The sequence below is a fragment of the Vigna umbellata genome, chromosome 3 (assembly GCF_029865625.1).
Source record: "Vigna umbellata cultivar VRB3 chromosome 3, Vumbellata_1.0, whole genome shotgun sequence".
Lineage (NCBI taxonomy): Eukaryota > Viridiplantae > Streptophyta > Magnoliopsida > Fabales > Fabaceae > Vigna > Vigna umbellata.
In genome coordinates, this window is record NC_142167.1 from 31631364 (window position 1) to 31650977 (window position 19614).

Consider the following 19614-nt stretch of genomic DNA (forward strand, 5'->3'; position numbering starts at 1 on the left):
TTTTATTTATTTCCTATCACTATTACAATATAAACACCATACATCGGTTTTATATGAATAACATTCTCTTTTTATTATTCTCACACTTTCTTAGTTTTTATGCATAACGACCCCAAGTAATTGTTTTTAACAAAAAAAAGTCTTAAAAAACCTGAGTTGGTATGTAAGATATAAAAGTTATATTTAAATGATATTGATTGACTATTTTTTGTTATTTGCATTATTTTTCTATTATTTTAAATTAAATTTAGATGTTATATTTTAAAATTAAAATAAATGATATTTAACTTTTACAAGAGTTAAATATTTTAATTGGAACTCATTAATTTGTTTTATTTATTATTTTCCTTTTAAGGTGGTCAAACGTTGGTCCATTTTTCCCGATAACACGAAACAACAAAAGGCTAGTTGTTGAGTTGAGCACTTGAGCGTCCGAGTGGGACCCACATCTCTATTTGATAATTGAAATGAATCAGAAAATCGATGCCACGCGTACTTGGCGCGTGGAAAGACAAACATGTTGATGTCAGGTGGGACCCACGGGACCTTCTCCACCGTTGCTCCGAGTGCTGCGTTCGAATCGGACGGCCAAAATACGGAGTCAAAGACCTATCATGATGGCTCTCTTTGACCAACACATGCCCTTTTTAAATTATTGTTAGAAAATGAAATTTAAAAACTTCGCTACTTTGACCGGGCTGTCACCCTCAATCAAGATGAACTTCGTTGAAAGTCGTGGAGCACTCCGAAAGTACGAAATTGCCCATGGGCCCACCTTTTCTATTTATTTTTTGTTTCAACTTTTTTCGTTAGGGTTTGAAAATGGAAAAACCCAACAGATCCCTTGGTCCACCACAAAGATTATTCTTTAGCAAAATAAGAACTTTAATTACTCTGAAGAAAAAAACAACATAATTTTCATGATTGTATTTCTCAAACAACGAGTTTGTAATTAAATAAAATATTTTGAATTAAATTATTTATAATATTAATTAAATGCTATATATATATATATATATAGGTTTTTCATAAATATATTTTCGTGTGTTTGAAATATGGTCAAACATTACATAATGAAATTTAATTATTTACTTTTTCTAAGTTTAACTTTAATGCTCTTAAACTCAAATAAATGGTTGAGTGAAAACTTAAATAGATGGAGATACCAAAAATTGAATTCATGGTTCAGTTAAAAGTAAATAACTGGACCTAAAACTTTAAAATGTTTGTTAAAGACAAAAAAGAAGTTAGATTTTTTAGTTGAAATCAGGACCTTTAGAAAAGGAAAATATATGTTTAGCATTTTAATAGAAGAAACTTTCATTTTGTAGAAGTTGAATAAATGGAGATTAAAAAAATGATACAATTTAATTTGATGAATACTATTAGTGATGAAATTAAAGTTGTATACTGAAAATGAAAGTGAAACTTGCGTTGTTTGGTAGAATTAATAGTTTATACGAAAAGGAAACTTCCCTTTAAAGTGGCTACATTGAAAGGAAGAAGTTATGGAAACATATTTTTTAATATGTCTATAAATGCATCGTTAGAACCTATCAAAATATGGGCGGTCAAAGCAAGAATTGTTAAAAAAAGTCGAATTAATCAAAGTTCAAACCAAAATTCAAAACCATCTAATGGTAGTTTGCAAGGAAGGGACATAAAAGGTAATTTCTGAGGGCAAAAAATAGAAGGAATTAAAAATTGAAGAAAAAAAAAGAGAGTGGCAAAGTTGGAAAAAAAGGGAAAAAGGAAAAACACATCTTTTGTTTGTGTTTAATGAAAATATTATTTTAATGAGTTAATTAAATCTGGTTTTGGTTAGGTTTGACCACTGCTCATTGGGTTCCAATTTTTCTATCTTTTTCTCTCTCTACAATTCTAAATATTCCTCTAATCTCTTTCTCTCTCCTCTACTTTTCCCTCTCTCTCTACAATCTTCACTTCTCAGCTTTTCCAATCTTCTTTCTTTGACTGGACAAGGGGGTTTTCGTCGACGAATCAAAACCACAAAAAGTTCCGATTTTTACCCATTTCGCTGCCCCTGGATCGCTTCACTCTGAGTTGCATGAGCTGCCATTTCTCGCAAAGGTTCGTTGAATTTTCATTCTTTGGTTTCGATTCGAGTAATTTCGCCGTTTTCTGATGAAACTTTGCTTCGGAGTTTCATTTTTTGCTGTTTTTTTTATCTGGGTTTTTTTTTTTGTACTTTGATTTATACGTTAGTTTGTTGTTCATTTTCTTCTTGATTTTTCTATTTTTGTTTTATTTGGAAAATTTGTTGGAGGAGATCAAACTTAGCGGCTTGGATTTTTTTTACCTTGATATTGTGGAAAGAAATGGGATAAATGGGTTTGTCTGATTCTTTTTTTTTTTGTGTTATGGATCTGAATTGCTTTTCACTTAGTTGAATAGATGGAGCTTGTTAGTATTTTGCAATTGGGTAGTTCTGTTTATTTAATGGAGCATTTGGTCTATTTACATTTTTGTTTCTTCAGCACTTCTGAAAATTGGGGAGTGAGATGGGGGAAAATTTAAGTAATTTTACCATATACTATTTTATGGAAATGTGATGGACACAAGTTAGATGTAAGGCTTATAAGGTGAGGGGTTAACAGATTGGTGATTAATTGTAGTGTTTCGCTTTCAATTTATGGTGGTTGGTGCGTATGTGATTGTGGTAGTCTTAAGAATAGGTGACTCTTAGGAGTAGGGAATGAAAAGAGAAATGAAAATGAAAATCAGGAGTAAAGTTAAAGCATGTTTTATTGTCTTAAGATGTTGTCACTGGAAAAATAGAATTCAGAAAATTTAAACAGTGAATAGCTATTTTGGTGCATTAATGATTCTCAATGTGTATATATCTCTGAAGTATCCGATCCGGTCCCCTGACCAAAGATCGCCATTCTAGGACCAAATTGATGTTTCCAAATTTTTTTGAGGGTCAAATTTGATGTGAAACGTTGATACACAGATATTAGTAGTAATGGTAGTTGGAATCGCTTGAGTTGTGATTCGATCATGGTAGTTGGAATCACGTGAGCTGTGTTTCAATCCGAGTCCTCACTTCATTGATACAGATCACATGGACTTTCCTTATGTTACTGAAATTTCCTACCAATTGCTGGAACGATAGGACTATCAAATTTTCTGTGTTTTCAATGGTGTGAATCTCTAAGGGACATGGCGCCATGACTTTCCTTATGTTACTGGATGAAGGTATGGTGTGTGGGTGGGACCAGATTCTCGTCGGTGCAGAGGCTTGCGAGATGTCTTCCAAAGTAGCTCTAAGTCATGCTCAGATGCAAGGGTGCAGTGGACCAATGATCAGAGGGTATGGGCCCTGTGGGTGATCCATTGATGACAAATCTCTGATGGGAGAATGCTTTCACATTGACAATTTGGGTGGGGGAGTGGATTAGATATGAATAATACAAAGTATCTGAGGACAGAGAGTCAGAGTACTTTCTGAAAATAAATTATTGTTTGTAATGCAGTTAGCCAGTTTCTAGCAATTAATGTTGATGGAGATAGAATTATGAAAAGAATCCTATAATTAATGTACATAGAAAATGAATACAAATATTGATAGTTTTATTATGTGATAATGTTTTTTGTTATTTTTTAATTATTAGAATATGATGATTATTCATGAACCTTACGATCATGACAGGTTCTGTTTCATGATTTGATAGCCATGGTTAGGCATAAATTAGGAGAAAAATATGACAAACAAATGCTTCATCATTTTCCCTTTCTTGTTTCCTTCCAAACGTAACTCTACCAAGGGATCTATATCAATGAGAATTCAAACTCATACTATGTTTTGAAACACCCCATTCTTTTTTATTTTTGTTTTTGCAGGCATAAAGAGTTCTCTACAACAACCAAGTTCTGTAAAAAGAATGGGGTGTTTCACTGTATTGAAGAGCAAGAAGAAAAAGTCTGATCCGATTACATATGTTAAACGTGTAAGCCATAATGAGCATGTGCCTACAGTGCTGCCTGAACCTCAAACTCGTACTCGCTCACTCCAGTCTGCTCCTCCTAGTTTTAAGACCAGAGTGAAACCCATTCAACCCATTAGTAAAGTCAATAGCAACAGAACAAGAACATTATCTGCCCCATCAACTCTTGATGCCGCAGAACAAGATGCTTTGGTCTCAATTGAGTATGAGGAACAAGAAGAGTCTAAACACCGAGCTGGATCAATGAAGGAGCGTTCATCTAGCCCACAACCCTTACCACTCCCATCCCCACAGGGTGGTGCTGTATTGAAGGCTATTGGCAGCTTTAAGTCAGTTACAGCTAGTGGTCCTCTATCTGCTTCTGGACCTTTGCCACTTCCACCTACCGGGTCACTTCGGAATTTTCTGTATGATGAAATTGCCACTGCATGTCACAATTTCTCTTCTGATAGATGCATGTCAGAATGTCTTTCATCCACCATATATAAGGCTTCTTTTGGTGATGATGTTTCAAGTTCGAAGAAGTTTGAAGCCACTGTCACACGACTTCACCCATCATCTCAGGTACTTTTCTCCACACTACGGTACTTAAGTTTCATTTATTTAAATTATGTGTGGTGATTGCTGATTGGGTCATATTAATATCGGACACTTCTATCACCTAATATACAGAAATAATGCCTTGTTATCTTAGAATGGACAAAATCCAATGCTTTATGTATTTGAGATATGCTGTAAGCCTTGTATTGTGTTCAGTTGAATTTAACCCATACACACGTCAGAGGAATTAGTATGGACATAAGAGTGATTTCAATAACCTTTTCAATATTTTTTTCCATTTAACTTGTTATTAAACAGGGTCTCATCATAGTTCATCTTGTTATCCTCCTCTTATGTCTCCATACATAAGAGAGTGCTTAACCATAACAAATCAAAGCTTGAAATTGTGAATTACGTATTAAATATCTGCTGATTGAAACTTACTTATCACTTATTGGTAGCATTGTGTTATTTTTGTCTCTCATTTATGGACATTAAAGAATTTTAGTAACCTGAACATTCTAAAGTGGTCTAAAAGTATCTGTCTTCTTTCAGGGCTTGAAGGAATTCATAAATGAAGTTAACACTCTTGCATCCTTGCAACATCCGAACCTCTGTAAATTGCTAGGATTTCATGCTCGAGAGAGTTCAGAACATAGAATGTTGGTTTATGAGAGGCTATACCATGGAAGCTTGGATCGCTTGTTGTATGGGAGATCTGATGGGCCATTAATAGATTGGAATACAAGAATGAAAATTGCTATATGTGCTGCACAAGGTTTAACTTTCTTGCATGAAGAAGGGCCATTTCAGGTACAAAAACAATAATAATAGTCTTATCCTACTAGGCAAGGTTGAATGTGTGTGTGTGTGTGTGTGTTATATACATTGTCATTGGATTCCACTAAACCAAATTCTTAGGAATATTATTCATTCAGGTTTCTTTTAATAGTTTCTTACGATATGCAATATGTTGTACGAGTGTCTCTAGTGTCTTTTTGTGTGTCTCCAAACAATCTTAACTGAATTTCTGTTTTCTTTTTGTCAATATGTGCAGTACAACTATTTTCTTGTATATAATAATTCCACATCTATGCTCTTATTACATGCATCCATCTTGGCATACTACTACTACAACACTTTTTTTGTCCGTTAGAAGTCTAGAATTATCAACATCATAGGCTATAGTTGGTTATATGACATTAAAATAAAACTTCAATTTGGATCATATGTATGTCTTTCCCATTTGCGTGTGGAGTTTAGATTTCATCAAGCTTTTGTTTTTCATAATTTGGAGTAAATGATTTCAAGGATTCTATTATTATTATTATTACAGTTAAGTATACACCAGTTTTTTAATCTTCGCTGACATACTTCTTTCTGTCTGCAGGCAATGTATAATGAATTCTCAACAGCCAACATACAGATTGACAAAGATTTCAGTGCAAAGCTTTCAGGATATGGTTGTGTTGGACATATTCCGGAGGAAGAGATTTCAAGCAGTTCATCTGTAAGTTCTTCAAGTCATGAGTGTTTTGTGTTGTTCTAACCATCAGAGTTGATTATATTTTTCCATCGTTCTCTACTCATTTTTTTGTGAATATCTGTTGTCATTCGTGATATTCATGAATTTATTTGTTATTATCCAGGCTGTTGGAAACCTATCAATGGAGACACTGGAGAAAGGAATGCTCACCCCAAAGAGCAACGTATGGAGCTTTGGAATATTTCTTCTGGAGCTACTTACAGGAAGAAAGAATCTTGATAGCCGTCACCCAAAGGAAGAGAGGAATTTAGTGAAGTGGAGCCGGCCCTTCCTAGCCGACAACTACCGTCTGTCGTTGATCATGGATCCTCAACTCAAGGGTCGATTTCCTTCTAAAGCAGCAAGAACAATAGCTGACATTGCACAAAGATGCCTTCAAAAGGAGCCATCAGAGAGACCTACCATGAGAACTGTTGTTGAGCATCTGAAGATGATACAGGATTTGAAATACTCATGCAGGTTCCCTCTGCAAGAGCCAGCATCGAACTCTGGAAAACATATGTCAAGATCACCAAGTCTGAATGGCATCATCTGCCCAGTACCAAGGTTGAATTTCTCACCATCACCACCATCTGGGGTTCCAGCAATAGCTGTTTCACCTCCAAGATGGTCTGGTGGAGTGCCCCTTCTACCACCTCGTGCATGTTCTTCCAGTCTCTCTCTGGAGGAGCTTGATAGGCAGGAAAGCCGCAAGTCATCATCCTCAGCCTCTAGAAGGGCTAGTGTTGAAGGATTTTGATTGTGTATAATGTTCATTTTTTATTTATTATTTTTTTTGGTGTGATTCAACACAAATTTATAGGAGATAAAGATGTGGTTCCTCCACCTTTTAATCCCTCAGTGTGATGCCGAGAGGATGTTCTTTTGTAGATAGTGCAAAGGTTGGTTGAGTGGGTTCAATTAGTTACCCCCATTTATATGAAAAATTATATGCTCTTTTACCATATTTCTCCTCTCTCTGCAACCCCAGTACAAAATCTATGGCTATGGTGGCATCGGAGAAACTACTTCTGTCAATATGCTTATACATCAACATACAATCATATTTGGTCATGTAGAAAAACAAGAATCATGACATACTATCAATTTTTCAACTACTCGTACAGATTCAAACTATCTTAATTAACAGATACAAATATTATTGGAGAAAAAATTACCTGACATTTTTTCCTTGTTGCAATAGAATTGGCCTGGACACAACCCTCAGTATACAGTGGAGATAAAGATGTCGTTTGTTTTCCCCTAAAATATTTAATTATTAATTTTAGTAATATATGTTCCACAATGTGTGAATTTTCTATCACTTGGTTTTCGAAAAGTATTTTATAACATTACAGAACCCTAATACTAATTTATGGAATGTCATAAATTAATCACTTTCTAGAATTTAGTTTCTAAAATAATTAAAATTTATTGCATTTCAAAATTTAACTTTTGGAAGTTTATAAAATCTGAATAAAATTGAGAATACAATTAATTTAGGCTTTTATTGTTCGATAAATAATATATGATTAACATTACTTTATAAATAAAATAGGATTATCAAATACTAACTACAATTCTATATAAAACAATTCATAAAATAATATAAATAATCACATCAGTTAATTTTAATTAAAAATAGTATAAATTAAACCGTATATTATATATATAGTATAATTTATAAAATTAAAACTTAGCATTTACATTCATTTATATACACTATAACTTAATTATATTTTTAGTCACTATTTCAACAAATTTGTTTAGAGAAAAATAAGACTTTCTCGGTTTTTATCACATATTTCCCCATATTAATTAATTTTTACTCCTCTAAAATAATATGAATAACTAATTACCCACTACAATATTAGTTATAACTACACTGAAATTCATTAATTTATATCTAATTTTTATTCATTTATATTATTCTTCTGCCCGTCTAATATAGTTTAAGTTTAATTCTCTTTTACTAATTTGTTTTGGAAATTAATAGAGGTTGAAAAATATTTCTAAACCCGAAAGTTGGAAACAGATCACAGGCTATTACTAGTTAGGTGTCTCAAAACTCTTGTATTTTGCACAAAAGGAATGAAAAATATTCATAATAGTTGTAGAATAGAATATAAATATTATAAATAAATATATTTTATTAAAAGTTTTAATTATTTAAAATAAACATTTATGATACGGTTTGCAAGATTGAAATTGGTAACTAAAAGGAATAATTTAAATTTAGAAAAAACGAAAAAATCTTGTAAAATTGAATTTAAAAGAAAATAATAAAAAAATATATTTTTAAATTTTGTTGGAAACAGGTAAATTGAGCCAAAGTGGTGTTCAGGTGGCGAAACAGAAGAAAGTCTCTTATCTTCTTTGTAAGAACAACACCAAGAAAGAAGCATTTACAGTTTGGAGCAACAATGGTGGCGGGAATCGCAAACTTGAAGCTTAACCTTTCGGCATTTTCCTCTTCAATGTCGAGTTTCACAGCTTCCTCCTCCTCCTCTTCGTTCCCCTCTCTTCTTCCAATGCGAACCCCTTCTTCTTCTAAACCCCGATTTTTCAGTGAGTCACCTCGTTCCTTTCCACGCTTTCTCTGACCATGTTCCGCTCTTTGCTGACGTGTGCCCTTTCTTTCAGGAATTTACGCCTTGACCAGCAACGACATCAAGGTGGGCACCAACCTCGAAGTCGATGGTGCTCCTTGGCGCGTGATAGGTATTTTTTTTTTGCCGCACTTGTGAACGGTGGTTTTGGCTCTGGATTGTGACGGTTCTTGACTTGGCTTGCGTTGCACGCTTTAGAATTTCTCCATGTTAAGCCTGGAAAAGGTGCGGCGTTTGTGAGGACCAAGTTGAAGAATTATATCACGGGGAACACGGTGGAGAAAACATTTAGAGCTGGAAGCTCGGTAATGAACATAAAATTGCAATGCTTCTGCTTAATCACTGCGTTTGATTTTATTTATAGGTTCAATCGATGACTGTTTGGGTTCTGTCTTTAGTTTTGGGGATTGAGGGAGATAAGTTTTGTTTTTTGTTGGAAAGTCCGTTTAATTGTCATCACCCATGGCTCTCCTTAATTGCGACCTGTGGCAGTGGTTGGTTGTCAATGACTCATTGGATTACCTCTGGAGTGTTGACTGGAACGGTTGATTGAATTGTTATAGTGCATGTTTGGATATCCACCACTGTATTTAATTTGTGTTCCGATCTTAAGTTGGTATTATGTTAGACTCATGGCGTTTGAGCTATTTTTAACTTTGGCTTTTGTGGGCATTCGTGGGCATTTGTGGTTGTCCTTAAAAGTTGTTTTAGTGAGTCAAGAAAAGATGTTTATAAACTATCCTTGAACTTGATTCTTAAGCAATACGAGGTTGTTTTGAGGGATGGAATAATTTGATTTCTAGATTCAACGGAAGATCAATTGAGTAGTGTCTTTTGGGGCTAGAGATGGAAGGAGATAGGATTATCGCTGGTAAGTCAGCTTAAGAGTTACCACCTTCGCTTCGCCTTAACTGTGGCTTATAAAGTTTGTTGTCAGTGTATCAAAAATAACTATGTATGAAAAAGTTGACTACAAATGTGAAGTGAAACATCTTAGTGTGCAAGAATAATTACTCTCAAGGATTGAGATCCCGTGTCAAGTAGAGAGATGATATCACCAATGTAGCTGTTGTCTTTATGAAACATGGGTTGTCCTTACTTTAAATCACCAATGTAGAGGAGTTTCTCTACTGAAAAAAAGTTCTAGATTTCCAGTATGAAAGATCTTAAAAACACTTTTACTTTGTATCCAAATAGTCCTGAAGCTGACATTCCAAGACTTATGCTTTTTGTTACCTTTCTCCATTAAAAAATAAAGATGGGTGAGACTATTTTTCAGGTAGTTGCTAAAAATTTGGATTTTTCGGTTTACCTTTTCTCATTTCATTTGTTCCCTTTTCTGACAGATTGACCAAGCAGATGTATACAAGGAAACAAAGCAGTTCACGTATAAAGATGGTGCTCAATTTGTCTTCATGGACTTGGTATTATCTGGGACGCATGATTATATAAACTAACAAATTATAGATATGTACATTTTGCTGTTTCTGACTAAATATAATCTCTACCTATGGGTTACGAACTCAAGACTATTGTGAAGATTTATAAAATAATTCAATTAGGTTTATACTCTCTTTTCCAATATTTCTTTTTCATTTATTACTTGCAATTAGTTAACTAACGAATAATGTACTTAGTTTTGCCATTGCCTCTGTTTAATGTGCTTGTTTTAATTTTCGCAGAGTACATACGAGGAGTTTCGTCTGGGTGAAAAGGAAATCGGAGACAGAACAAAGTGGCTAAAAGAAGGAATGGACTGCAATTTGCTGTTATGGAATGGAAAAGTAACAATGTCCTCTCATAATATATTATGCCTTGCAGTGTCTCAGACTTTTAATTTTCCAGACCACTTATGATAAAAGTTATAGGACAAGAAGTGGCCTGGTTCTCAAATTTTTATTTATTTAAATATCTTTAAATTTGTTGGTTGCAACTTTTATCCACTTTAATGGTGTTTCACTTTTATAGAAGGGCTGCATTTTTTTTTTCCTGAAAGCTTGAATGATCTTGGTCTGCAGTGGTACATACATGTTATGGAGTTATATATTTTTATATAATTATACTCTTGAATTTTTGTTTCTCCCAAATGCTGTTTTGTCCAGGCTGCTGAGATTAAACTTAATTGTTTTTTTCACGCTTGATCGGTTCAAAGTGTGCTCTAATAGTTATTAGTGGTTTTAGATGTGCTTTGCATGGTAACTAAGATTCTTGCTTATGCATAGATTAGGAGGTACAAGGCTTCTCTAACATGACTTTATTTTTTCTGTCCAGAGTGAGTAGTGTGGTTTTAGTATACGTCCTTGATCTGATTTAAAGTATACTATGATCTTAACCTACTATCGTCTAAGAGTAGAGACACCTTTGCATGATCACTTCAGTGACAAAATCACGCTAGAGGAGCATTTTCTGATTAGCAGTATTGCATTTAAAAATAAAAAGATATGTGCAGTTGCTGCAACTGTTCTTGTTTAACAGGTTGTCACTTGATATTTTTTCAGGTTATTGATGTTGATCTCCCTATCACAGTTAAGCTTACTGTAGTTGACGTGGACCCAGGACTTAAGGGTGACACAGCCCAAGGTGATATACCATTTTGTTTATACTGCAAACTTCTACTATTATGACCAATTTATATTGCAAACATTGTAAACCATATTTGTAGCCAAAAAAAATTGCTACAATAAAATGAAAATATTGTCTCTCATCAGCTAGAAGATGATCCTTATAATGGTCTTTATGGATCTGTCAAGCGATGAGTTCCTCTAAATGCATAATTCACAATTTAGCATCAGAAATCCATTAAGAAAAAGCAGTTTGAATAGTTTTATTGTTGGTCTTATAAAAGCTAAGATGTATTGAATAGTGGTCAGGATAGGCTTATTAATCAAACCTGTTATCAAAGGGAACACGGTGTGATACCCCATTATGATATTTACTGTTTGTTTCCCTCCATTGTCCTGTATAAATTTTCTTCTTACCTTTCCTTGTAGAACTTACTAAGTCTCTGATGACAAAATTTGATTGACAGGTGGAACAAAACCGGCCACACTCGACACTGGCGCTGTTGTCAATGTCCCACTTTTTGTAAATGTCGGTGATGAAATATTAGTTGATTCAAGAACTGGACAGTACATGAGCCGTGCTTAAGATTTCGCATCAAATTTTGTAATCCAAATCCCGAGAATTCTTGTTCATTTTGTTCTTTTAACTTTTTAGGAAATAATTTACCAATGAAGATGGATTACGTTCATTAACATTAGCAACTGGCAGTCTTCTATAACATTGAGTTAAAATTGTGTTGTAATATATTTGCGATACTCAAGTTCTTACAGTGATTCGGCTATAATTATGGTACATAACGTTCTTACAGAAAAAAACCCAGGCATAGTAACCTTGAAATTGTTCCGTGCAATGAAAAAGAAAATCAGCTTATACGATATGTACATTGTTTTCATTTTTTTATTGGAACTAGTTAAAAGTTGACAACATTTTCGATAAACACTTCCATAAAAATAAACGAAATGAATTTTTTTCATAAATTAAAAAGATCTAATATATGTTAGTGTATAGATGTTTTCTCCTGCAACTTAAAAAAAAATTATTTTAAACTTGTACGTGAATTAATTTTAGTTTGCGGAAAATTTCTTCTTTTCATAAATGTTTTTATTGGAGAAACTTGTCTAAAGATGTATATGGTTGTCATCTAATTTAACAAGATAATTTAAAGAAAAGTGTGTAATCATATGGCAATAAGATCAGGTTTATTTGTGTAGTTTGTGCCCATAACTTGTAGTATCGAGTATTTTAGACAGTCATGACACCTTATAATCTCAGTTCAAACGACGAACTTTATCTGTACACATGAGATATTGATAACCAACTTATTAAATGTCTAACTCACCATAGCTTTGTCACAAGCCAACGGCAAACCCCTTATGATCTAAACACAACAATAATGGTATTGCATGTACACCTCTTCTCCACTCAGAGCAGAAGTAGCACTTCTCTTTCCACAACTCGGTTCATCTAAATCTCTTGTAATTGCAACTCTTTTTGTGAACGTCAGTAACATCATTGCATCTTAACAGAGGTATTGAACTTAACTTGTAGCTTTGCCCTCCAATACTCATAACATGACTTGCCTGCTTTCGTCCCATTCACAAACTCTGTTTCCCTTTACAGGAAATTCCTCATCCACTTGTTAGTATGTTGCAACTAAATTTCCAAGTCAGCGTCTGTAATCTACATTAACCTGAATAACTAACTCAACCTAGTCACTTGCAGTTCCTCCCACCCGATTACATTTAGCCTAGGTTCCCTAGTAGGGAAAACACCTAGCTTCAGGGCAGAACCAAACAAATTACAAGCACAAAACAGTCTGCCCTCTTCATTCAGTTCTTTGATCAGCACATCATAAGAAATTTTACTGGGAATTCCCCCACTTGCATGCAAAAGGACCAAAGTTGACACTGCATCATCCACTCTTCCTCCTGCACAAAGCCCTAGAATCACTTTGTCAAAGGTAATTGCCTCCGGAGAATATCCTAATTCAACCATTTCATTCACAGTTGCAAAAGCATGATCAAATCTCTTCCCCACACACAGTGCCTGGATCATCACCTCAAATGTCCGCTGGTCAACCACTGGACCCCTCTCTTTCATTTTCTCAAACACATCATATGCATCCTGAAGAAGACTGTTTTTCCTCCCTGACCTCTTACACAAACGCCTCACCAGAGTCCCCATCAACCTCGCATCCACCTCCAACCCAAGCCCCACCATTTTCTTGTACACCCCAAGGGCTGCTAGAACTTCATTCCACTTCAACAACCCATGTAGCACAGTGTTGTAACTAACACAATCAGGAATACACTCATGCTCCTTCATCAGCTCCAGCACGGCGGCACCCTCCACTGGTCTCCCCTCTCTAGAATACCCTTGAATTAAGGTGTTAAACATGACCACACTGGGCTCCAATCCCATTCCAACAACTTCATCGAGCAACTCCATTGCTTCACCTGACCTCCCCACTTTGCACAATCCATCCATCACAGCAGTGAAAGAATAAATATCTGGCTCCAATGAGGTTCCCTTCATACCCATCAACATCTCAAGTGCTTCATCCACCTTCCCCACATAGGACAAACCCTTGAGCAAGCAATTCTTTGCCTGAACACCGGCCTTATAACCCTTTCTTCCCATGGCCTCAAAAGCCTCCCTTGCCTTGTTCACTCTCCCCCTTTTGCAAAGGGAGCTTATGAGAACGGTGAAGGTTGCAGCATCCGGTCGAAACCCTTTTTCCAGAGCAGTGTCCAATGCCCTCTTGGCTTCATCCATGTCGTTTTTCTCACAGTGGCACCTTATCATGATGGAGTGGGTACAACAATCTGGCACAAGTTGGAAAGAGGGGAGCTTTGCGAAGAGACTGAGACAAATATCAAGCTCTTGTGCAATTACCAGGGCCATGAGAAGGAGATTGAAATCTGATATGGTTTGGAATTGAGGGTCTTTCTCTAGGATTTGTAGCATTTGGATTTTGTTGTTGGAGGATGACAAGGTTGTGATCCTGTGGACAAGACCTTTGATTCGAAACCTAGTGGCTCTGTCCTCAAAATTGAGGTCATTTATTGTTGTATGTGTGATGGGTGAAGGGTAAGTGGCAGAGAGCGAGAGGGATATCTTTCGTGCTCGGATACTACGGGTGGAAATGTTGATTTTCGTAGCAATATCTGTGAAAAGAGGGGTATTTAGAATACAAGATTGTAAAACATGGTAGCACGTTGGAATTGAAGAAGGCATGACCATTAACTTTGAAGGAGGAAGCGTTGTTGTGTGTCTCTCTCTCTCTCTGTCTTTGATATTTATCTTCTCTTCCTTTCGGGATAAATGAAACCTTTTCTTTTCTGACACAAACCTTTTTGTCTTTTTCATTTGGTTTTAGTCTTCCGTTTAAAATAACATCAGAATAGAAAACAAAGACAAAACAAAATATAAAAGGTATCTAATTGAGCATAAAATATACAATGAATTTTATATGAAATGTACATGATTGTAAATTAAAAGTGTCCTGAACAAAACATTTCATTTATTAAAAAGAAGAAAACTCTCAGTATATCACCATATGCATAAGCTGCCTTCCATTTTTGTGCATTCAGTTGGGAGCTTCTTGATGAACAGTGAAGAACTTTACATTCAGCGTAGGGTAATCCCCTAAAACAAAAGCATTCTGGGATCAAAACCAGTTCCATATGTCTGAAACTAAATGTTGTGGAGACATATAGCAGTAATGCACTATGCACAATAATATATATATAGACGGTAATAATAAAAATGATGATCATAATGAAAACTTTGGTAGCATATAGTACTAGATATCAGAAGCGCAGTGATTTGCTAAAAGCCTTGAAAGACAGCAAATCCTTATCAACGGAGGCTTGTTTTCTTCCCTCTCTCTTCCTACCGATAAATGGTTTCAGCAGTTTCTTCAACACCTTGTGAAACCCTGATCCACCACCACGATGACGTGGCGCTTGCATCAGCTCTTGATTCACCAGAGGTATCGGAGCAGCGCTGATGAGTCGCGGTTGTGACTTCTGCAACTTTGGTTCTGAGAGGCTGCGACCCAACATCACCCTGCTGAGCTGTGCCGCGTGTGCCTCAAACGACAGCCTCTCGAACTCGTCCAACAAACTGCTCTGTCGGTCGCCAAACCTCGTTCCGACCACTTCCATTTTCTGCGCTGTGGTTCCGACCAACACTTGTTCTCACTTGTTTATAAGTGAAATTTGACGGTTGCAGGCTTAAAGGGTTTGCATGTTTTTACTTGATGTGTGTGTGGAGTGAGTGAGTGAGTCTCTTTCTTCTTCCTTTTCTGCTTTTGTTAGGTTAAAGATTGGTTGGAAGAGTCGTCCTTGTCTAAACAAAGTATCAGATTCACCATTCTCGCCATTTTTCAAAACCACCATTTTCAGTGTTTTCATTCAAGTCATAACCGTTTATCTTGGTCTTCCAAAATCAATTTTCGCACCAAAACACACGTCTTTTCACTATAATTCAATTTTTCGAGTCTCCAACAATTCAAACCTGTCAAATACTTTCTTAAGGTTTTATATTTGCATGTTCTTTATTTAGTATAAATATTTAATTTTACAGTAATGCAGGATAAAAATATTATTTATTTTTAATCGCAAATTATTTATTTATTTTCTAATAGATGTCTCTTTATTTATCACTAACTTTTTGATCCAAAATATAGTAAAAAATTGATGATGAAGCACACTATCAAAAATAAGACATTTGGTAATGTAATGTATGAAGATCAAAATATTTTTTTAAAAATAAATAAAAACTCAAAAAAATTAAGCTTTTCTGTCTTAAATGTGTATTAATATTAATATATATAACACAAGTTAAAAAGTACTTTAAACTAGTTTGGATTGGAAAAGATATATATAATACAAGTTGTAGTTAGGTTGAGTTTGAATTAAAAATATATAATTAATGAAACCAATCTAAACTAATTTCATTGGTTTGATTTGAATTATAGGTCCAAATCTGATGAACACGAAATAATTAAAGTATAATTTTAATTAAGTTAAACAGTTTACAACTAATATTTTTGAAATCTATTTTAAGTAACTTTTTGAAAACAGATCAGGGATGATTCATATTCAGTTGAATCAAGTATAATCACTAATAGAATTTTGTTAGCGGTAATCTTAAGGACAACACTTAAATAATTAAAAGTATAAAATTTGATAATATGAATTTCGTAATTTCTATTTATCTATTTATAATACTTGATGATATGAATTTCGTAATTTCAATTTCTTTCATTTTGCTTGTTGCTGAGTTTAAATTAATTAAACAAAAAAAACATTATTGAGTGTATGTTAGGGATCTTAACTTCGTATTCGAGAAGCTATATAATTATATGCAACACTTTATTCTTTCTTGCCTCAAAGAATATGTTTCATCTTTTCTATGCTTTTTGGAAGATTATGTGCCAAAGAAGCTGCACCAAAAAGGATATGTATTAGTTTTATTTACAGATTTTGTTCTGTATAAAAAGTTAGATTTAAAAAATTAAATTCATACTTCATTTAAAAAAATATATACCACTAAAATTTTATATAAAAATATTTATGAACATAATAACTTATTAGTTATTAATTAAATACAAAACAAACCGGAACATTCCAAAAATATTGCTGAAAACTATATTAAAAGAGTAATTACATTTACAATAAAAATAGAACAGTTACAGAAAATAAAGTTTAACTTACAATTATCCTAAAATAACCCTAAACTAAAAACTTTACAGAAACCTACACTGATACAACCCAAAAGGGCAGACCGATCGGTCATACAAGAAGTGTATTAACCGAACGGTCCTATACTAAATACCAAACAAAGTCAAGACCGAACAGTCTTACTCTCAGCGGAGACCATCCTCTTCTGCCAGTGCCTGCTCTAGAGAAGCTTCTGCGCCTTCTGCTCACACCCACAGAGTGATCATCGTAAGGACAAGGACGACCGAACGGACAACATGACAATACAAGAAAATAAGGGTAAGCTAGTGTAATTTAATTAACTATGTAAACATATAACTCACATAAATCTGATATAAATCAATAAGTCCCTCATGCAACAAACAATCATACATTTCCAACCATAATCATACAACAATGCATGCATTGACTGTTCACTTTACTCTGATTGTCCGAACTGTATGAATTATGTAGCTACGACGTTCTTGCACTCGTGGAAAGGTAATCTGGAAAATCATCAGAATTACCACAGCTGGAAACTCAAGCCGCCACACGAGGTTAGCCCTTCATCCCTCACTGTAGTTGGAAACCCAAGTCTACACATGAGTTTAGTCTACTTGAGACTCAGTGACCATTAGAATGTCAGGATGAACGACAGCTTAGTCTGACCATATTCATACTTTACAATTCCATAACCATTTTTGAGATATTCCTCCTTGGAACACTCGTTCATATCCATATAATATAAATCACATCATACTTCTTCATATCCATACTATTCAATTCATATCACATTTAAGTATAATCAAACTGATCAGTAAAACAACCAGCATTCTTGAATACGACGGAACGGGAGAAACTTTCCCTACATAATAACATAACCGAACGGTCATTTAGGAGCAAGACTTAAGCATGAGCCTAACACAATTTTAAGACCGAATACTAGAACAATCGAAAACTAGAGTTAAATCGAACATTTTTACCTTATGCCGAACACTTTGTGATTGGTGGAGACCGATTACTCACTTATCAAAGGACAAGACCAAACGATTCATAACAGATAAGACTAAAGAAGTGGTTGTACACTATTTAAGACCGACCACTAAGAGAGACCGAAAGATCGTTAACAGGTAAGGCACATCAGAGGCCGAACGTAGTTAAGACCGAACACAAATACCAAACCGAGTACTAGTGCAAGACCGAGCACTCTCTAGACCGAGTGCTAGTACAAGACCGAGCACTACCAAGACCGAGTGCTAGTACAAGACCGAGCACTATATCGAACGAGCACTGGTCCAAGACCAAGCACTACCAAGACAGTACATGACCGAGCGCTATCACTAACATAACGGCTAGTACAAGACCGAGTGCTTAGTGCATCACCGAGCACTACTAAGACCGAGTGCTACTAAGGCCGAACGATCATGAACTGGGAGGACTTCAAAGAAACCGAACCCAATTAATAACCGAACGCAGAAGAAGGTCGAACGATCAACACTAACCATTTCAACATTCTGCATAGTTCTGCATAACTTTTGCAGAATTATGAACAGCACCCAACATGACCATTTCTAAACACTTTGTCTAACTTCAAATCCTCACAACTTGAATCATATATCGATACACACCTAATTGGATATACTTAAACTTCAACAACACTAATCTAAAGAGTTTTATGACAGATTTCTCCTTAAAATACACATAAATAAGAACCTAAGAACCCAAAGTCAGATTTCTCACTTCCCATACCCTACCGAAGAAGTTAAAGACTCTAACCAATCTAACTAAACATGCTCAGACACAATTCATTACCAAATTTCATTTTTAGCTTCAACTTCTCAATTCCTCTCATTCACTTTCTCCAACCAAGTACCAACCGAACACCATTTCAGCAAAAAAAAAACCAAACAGTTCACAGGATCTCGATCATACATATAAATCAACACAATCTTTCAATCATACATGCATACATTTAAACAACCAATTTCAATACGAAAAACGTTAATTAAATTACTAACTTCCCTTACCTCAAACAGACCGAACAACTTCTATCCTCTAGAAATTTGTGTCCAATTTCAGAAATTCTATAAACACCTAAAGCTCACCGATTGATGAGAAGAGTTCAACCAAAGGACCAAAAATGTGATCAGAATTGGGAAAAGAACACTAATGAACACATGCAACCAGAAACTTGGCTTACATGTGTTTAAAAGTTACAGAATCTAACAATAATTTAAGAAAACAAGATTTACCAACTCTAAACCAGACTTTGATCGGTGGAGATTGAAGATCTTGACTCCCAAATTGCTTAGACGGTGGTTGTTTGAGGAAAAGATGAAAGGAGATGAAGAATTTCTAGAGAGAAAAAGGAGAAAAGATAGATGTTTGAGTTTTTAGAGAGATGCATATTTATAAAAAAATGAGATCAGCTGTGGTTTGGAAAATTATATAAAATGTTAAATCTCTTTTGGTAGAGACATTTGTCCCTCCCTTCCAGGTGTCATTTTCAGGGTTTTACACAAACCAAGTCTCTCTTCATGTAACTAAAATTTACATAAGTTAATCATCAATTACTTGGTCCTACAATATTCACAAATTTTTAGTAAAAATAATATGCAATTAATTTTTTTTATGAGAAATTTTATTAACTGTGTCACAAAACTCTATTAAAATAAAATAAACTGTGTTACTTTGTAAATTAT

The 19614-nt window shown here is 34.8% G+C and overlaps 3 protein-coding genes and 1 long non-coding RNA gene across 4 annotated transcripts; 2 read left to right on the forward strand and 2 right to left on the reverse strand.

Annotated features, from left to right (window-relative positions):
• Nucleotides 1–1848: 1848 nt before the first annotated feature.
• Nucleotides 1849–7000, forward strand: ATSIK (Protein kinase superfamily protein). Its single transcript, XM_047292512.2, has 5 exons — nt 1849–2091; nt 3865–4532; nt 5064–5321; nt 5899–6018; nt 6158–7000. The coding sequence occupies exons 2-5, from the start codon at nt 3906–3908 to the stop codon at nt 6791–6793; spliced, it is 1641 nt and encodes a 546-aa protein (XP_047148468.1). The 5' UTR covers nt 1849–2091; nt 3865–3905; the 3' UTR covers nt 6794–7000.
• A 1356-nt stretch (nt 7001–8356) lies between these two features.
• Nucleotides 8357–11977, forward strand: LOC124820756 (elongation factor P (EF-P) family protein). Its single transcript, XM_047292517.2, has 7 exons — nt 8357–8601; nt 8677–8754; nt 8841–8947; nt 9989–10066; nt 10325–10426; nt 11141–11222; nt 11671–11977. Exons 1-7 carry the CDS (start codon nt 8457–8459, stop codon nt 11787–11789), a joined length of 711 nt encoding a protein of 236 aa, XP_047148473.1. The 5' UTR covers nt 8357–8456; the 3' UTR covers nt 11790–11977.
• A 409-nt stretch (nt 11978–12386) lies between these two features.
• LOC124820749 (uncharacterized) lies at nt 12387–14488 on the reverse strand. Its single transcript, XM_047292508.2, has one exon. It carries the CDS (start codon nt 14445–14447, stop codon nt 12903–12905), a length of 1545 nt encoding a protein of 514 aa, XP_047148464.1. The 5' UTR covers nt 14448–14488; the 3' UTR covers nt 12387–12902.
• A 145-nt stretch (nt 14489–14633) lies between these two features.
• Nucleotides 14634–15591, reverse strand: LOC148202246 (uncharacterized). The gene is made up of 2 exons (XR_015784675.1): nt 15011–15591; nt 14634–14852 (listed from the first exon to the last, which is right to left on the reverse strand). It is a non-coding gene; the product is annotated as an uncharacterized LOC148202246 (long non-coding RNA).
• Nucleotides 15592–19614: the final 4023 nt, after the last annotated feature.

Coding starts and splice junctions, on each gene's coding strand:
- ATSIK (XM_047292512.2), top strand. CDS start 3,906: ATGGGGTGTTTCACTGTATTGAAGAGCAAGAAGAAAAAGTCTGATCCG. Junction 4,533..5,063: donor GACTTCACCCATCATCTCAG/GTACTTTTCTCC, acceptor GTCTTCTTTCAG/GGCTTGAAGGAATTCATAAA. Junction 6,019..6,157: donor AGATTTCAAGCAGTTCATCT/GTAAGTTCTTCA, acceptor GTTATTATCCAG/GCTGTTGGAAACCTATCAAT.
- LOC124820756 (XM_047292517.2), top strand. CDS start 8,457: ATGGTGGCGGGAATCGCAAACTTGAAGCTTAACCTTTCGGCATTTTCC. Junction 8,948..9,988: donor CATTTAGAGCTGGAAGCTCG/GTAATGAACATA, acceptor CTTTTCTGACAG/ATTGACCAAGCAGATGTATA. Junction 10,427..11,140: donor TGCTGTTATGGAATGGAAAA/GTAACAATGTCC, acceptor ATATTTTTTCAG/GTTATTGATGTTGATCTCCC.
- LOC124820749 (XM_047292508.2), bottom strand. CDS start 14,447: ATGGTCATGCCTTCTTCAATTCCAACGTGCTACCATGTTTTACAATCT.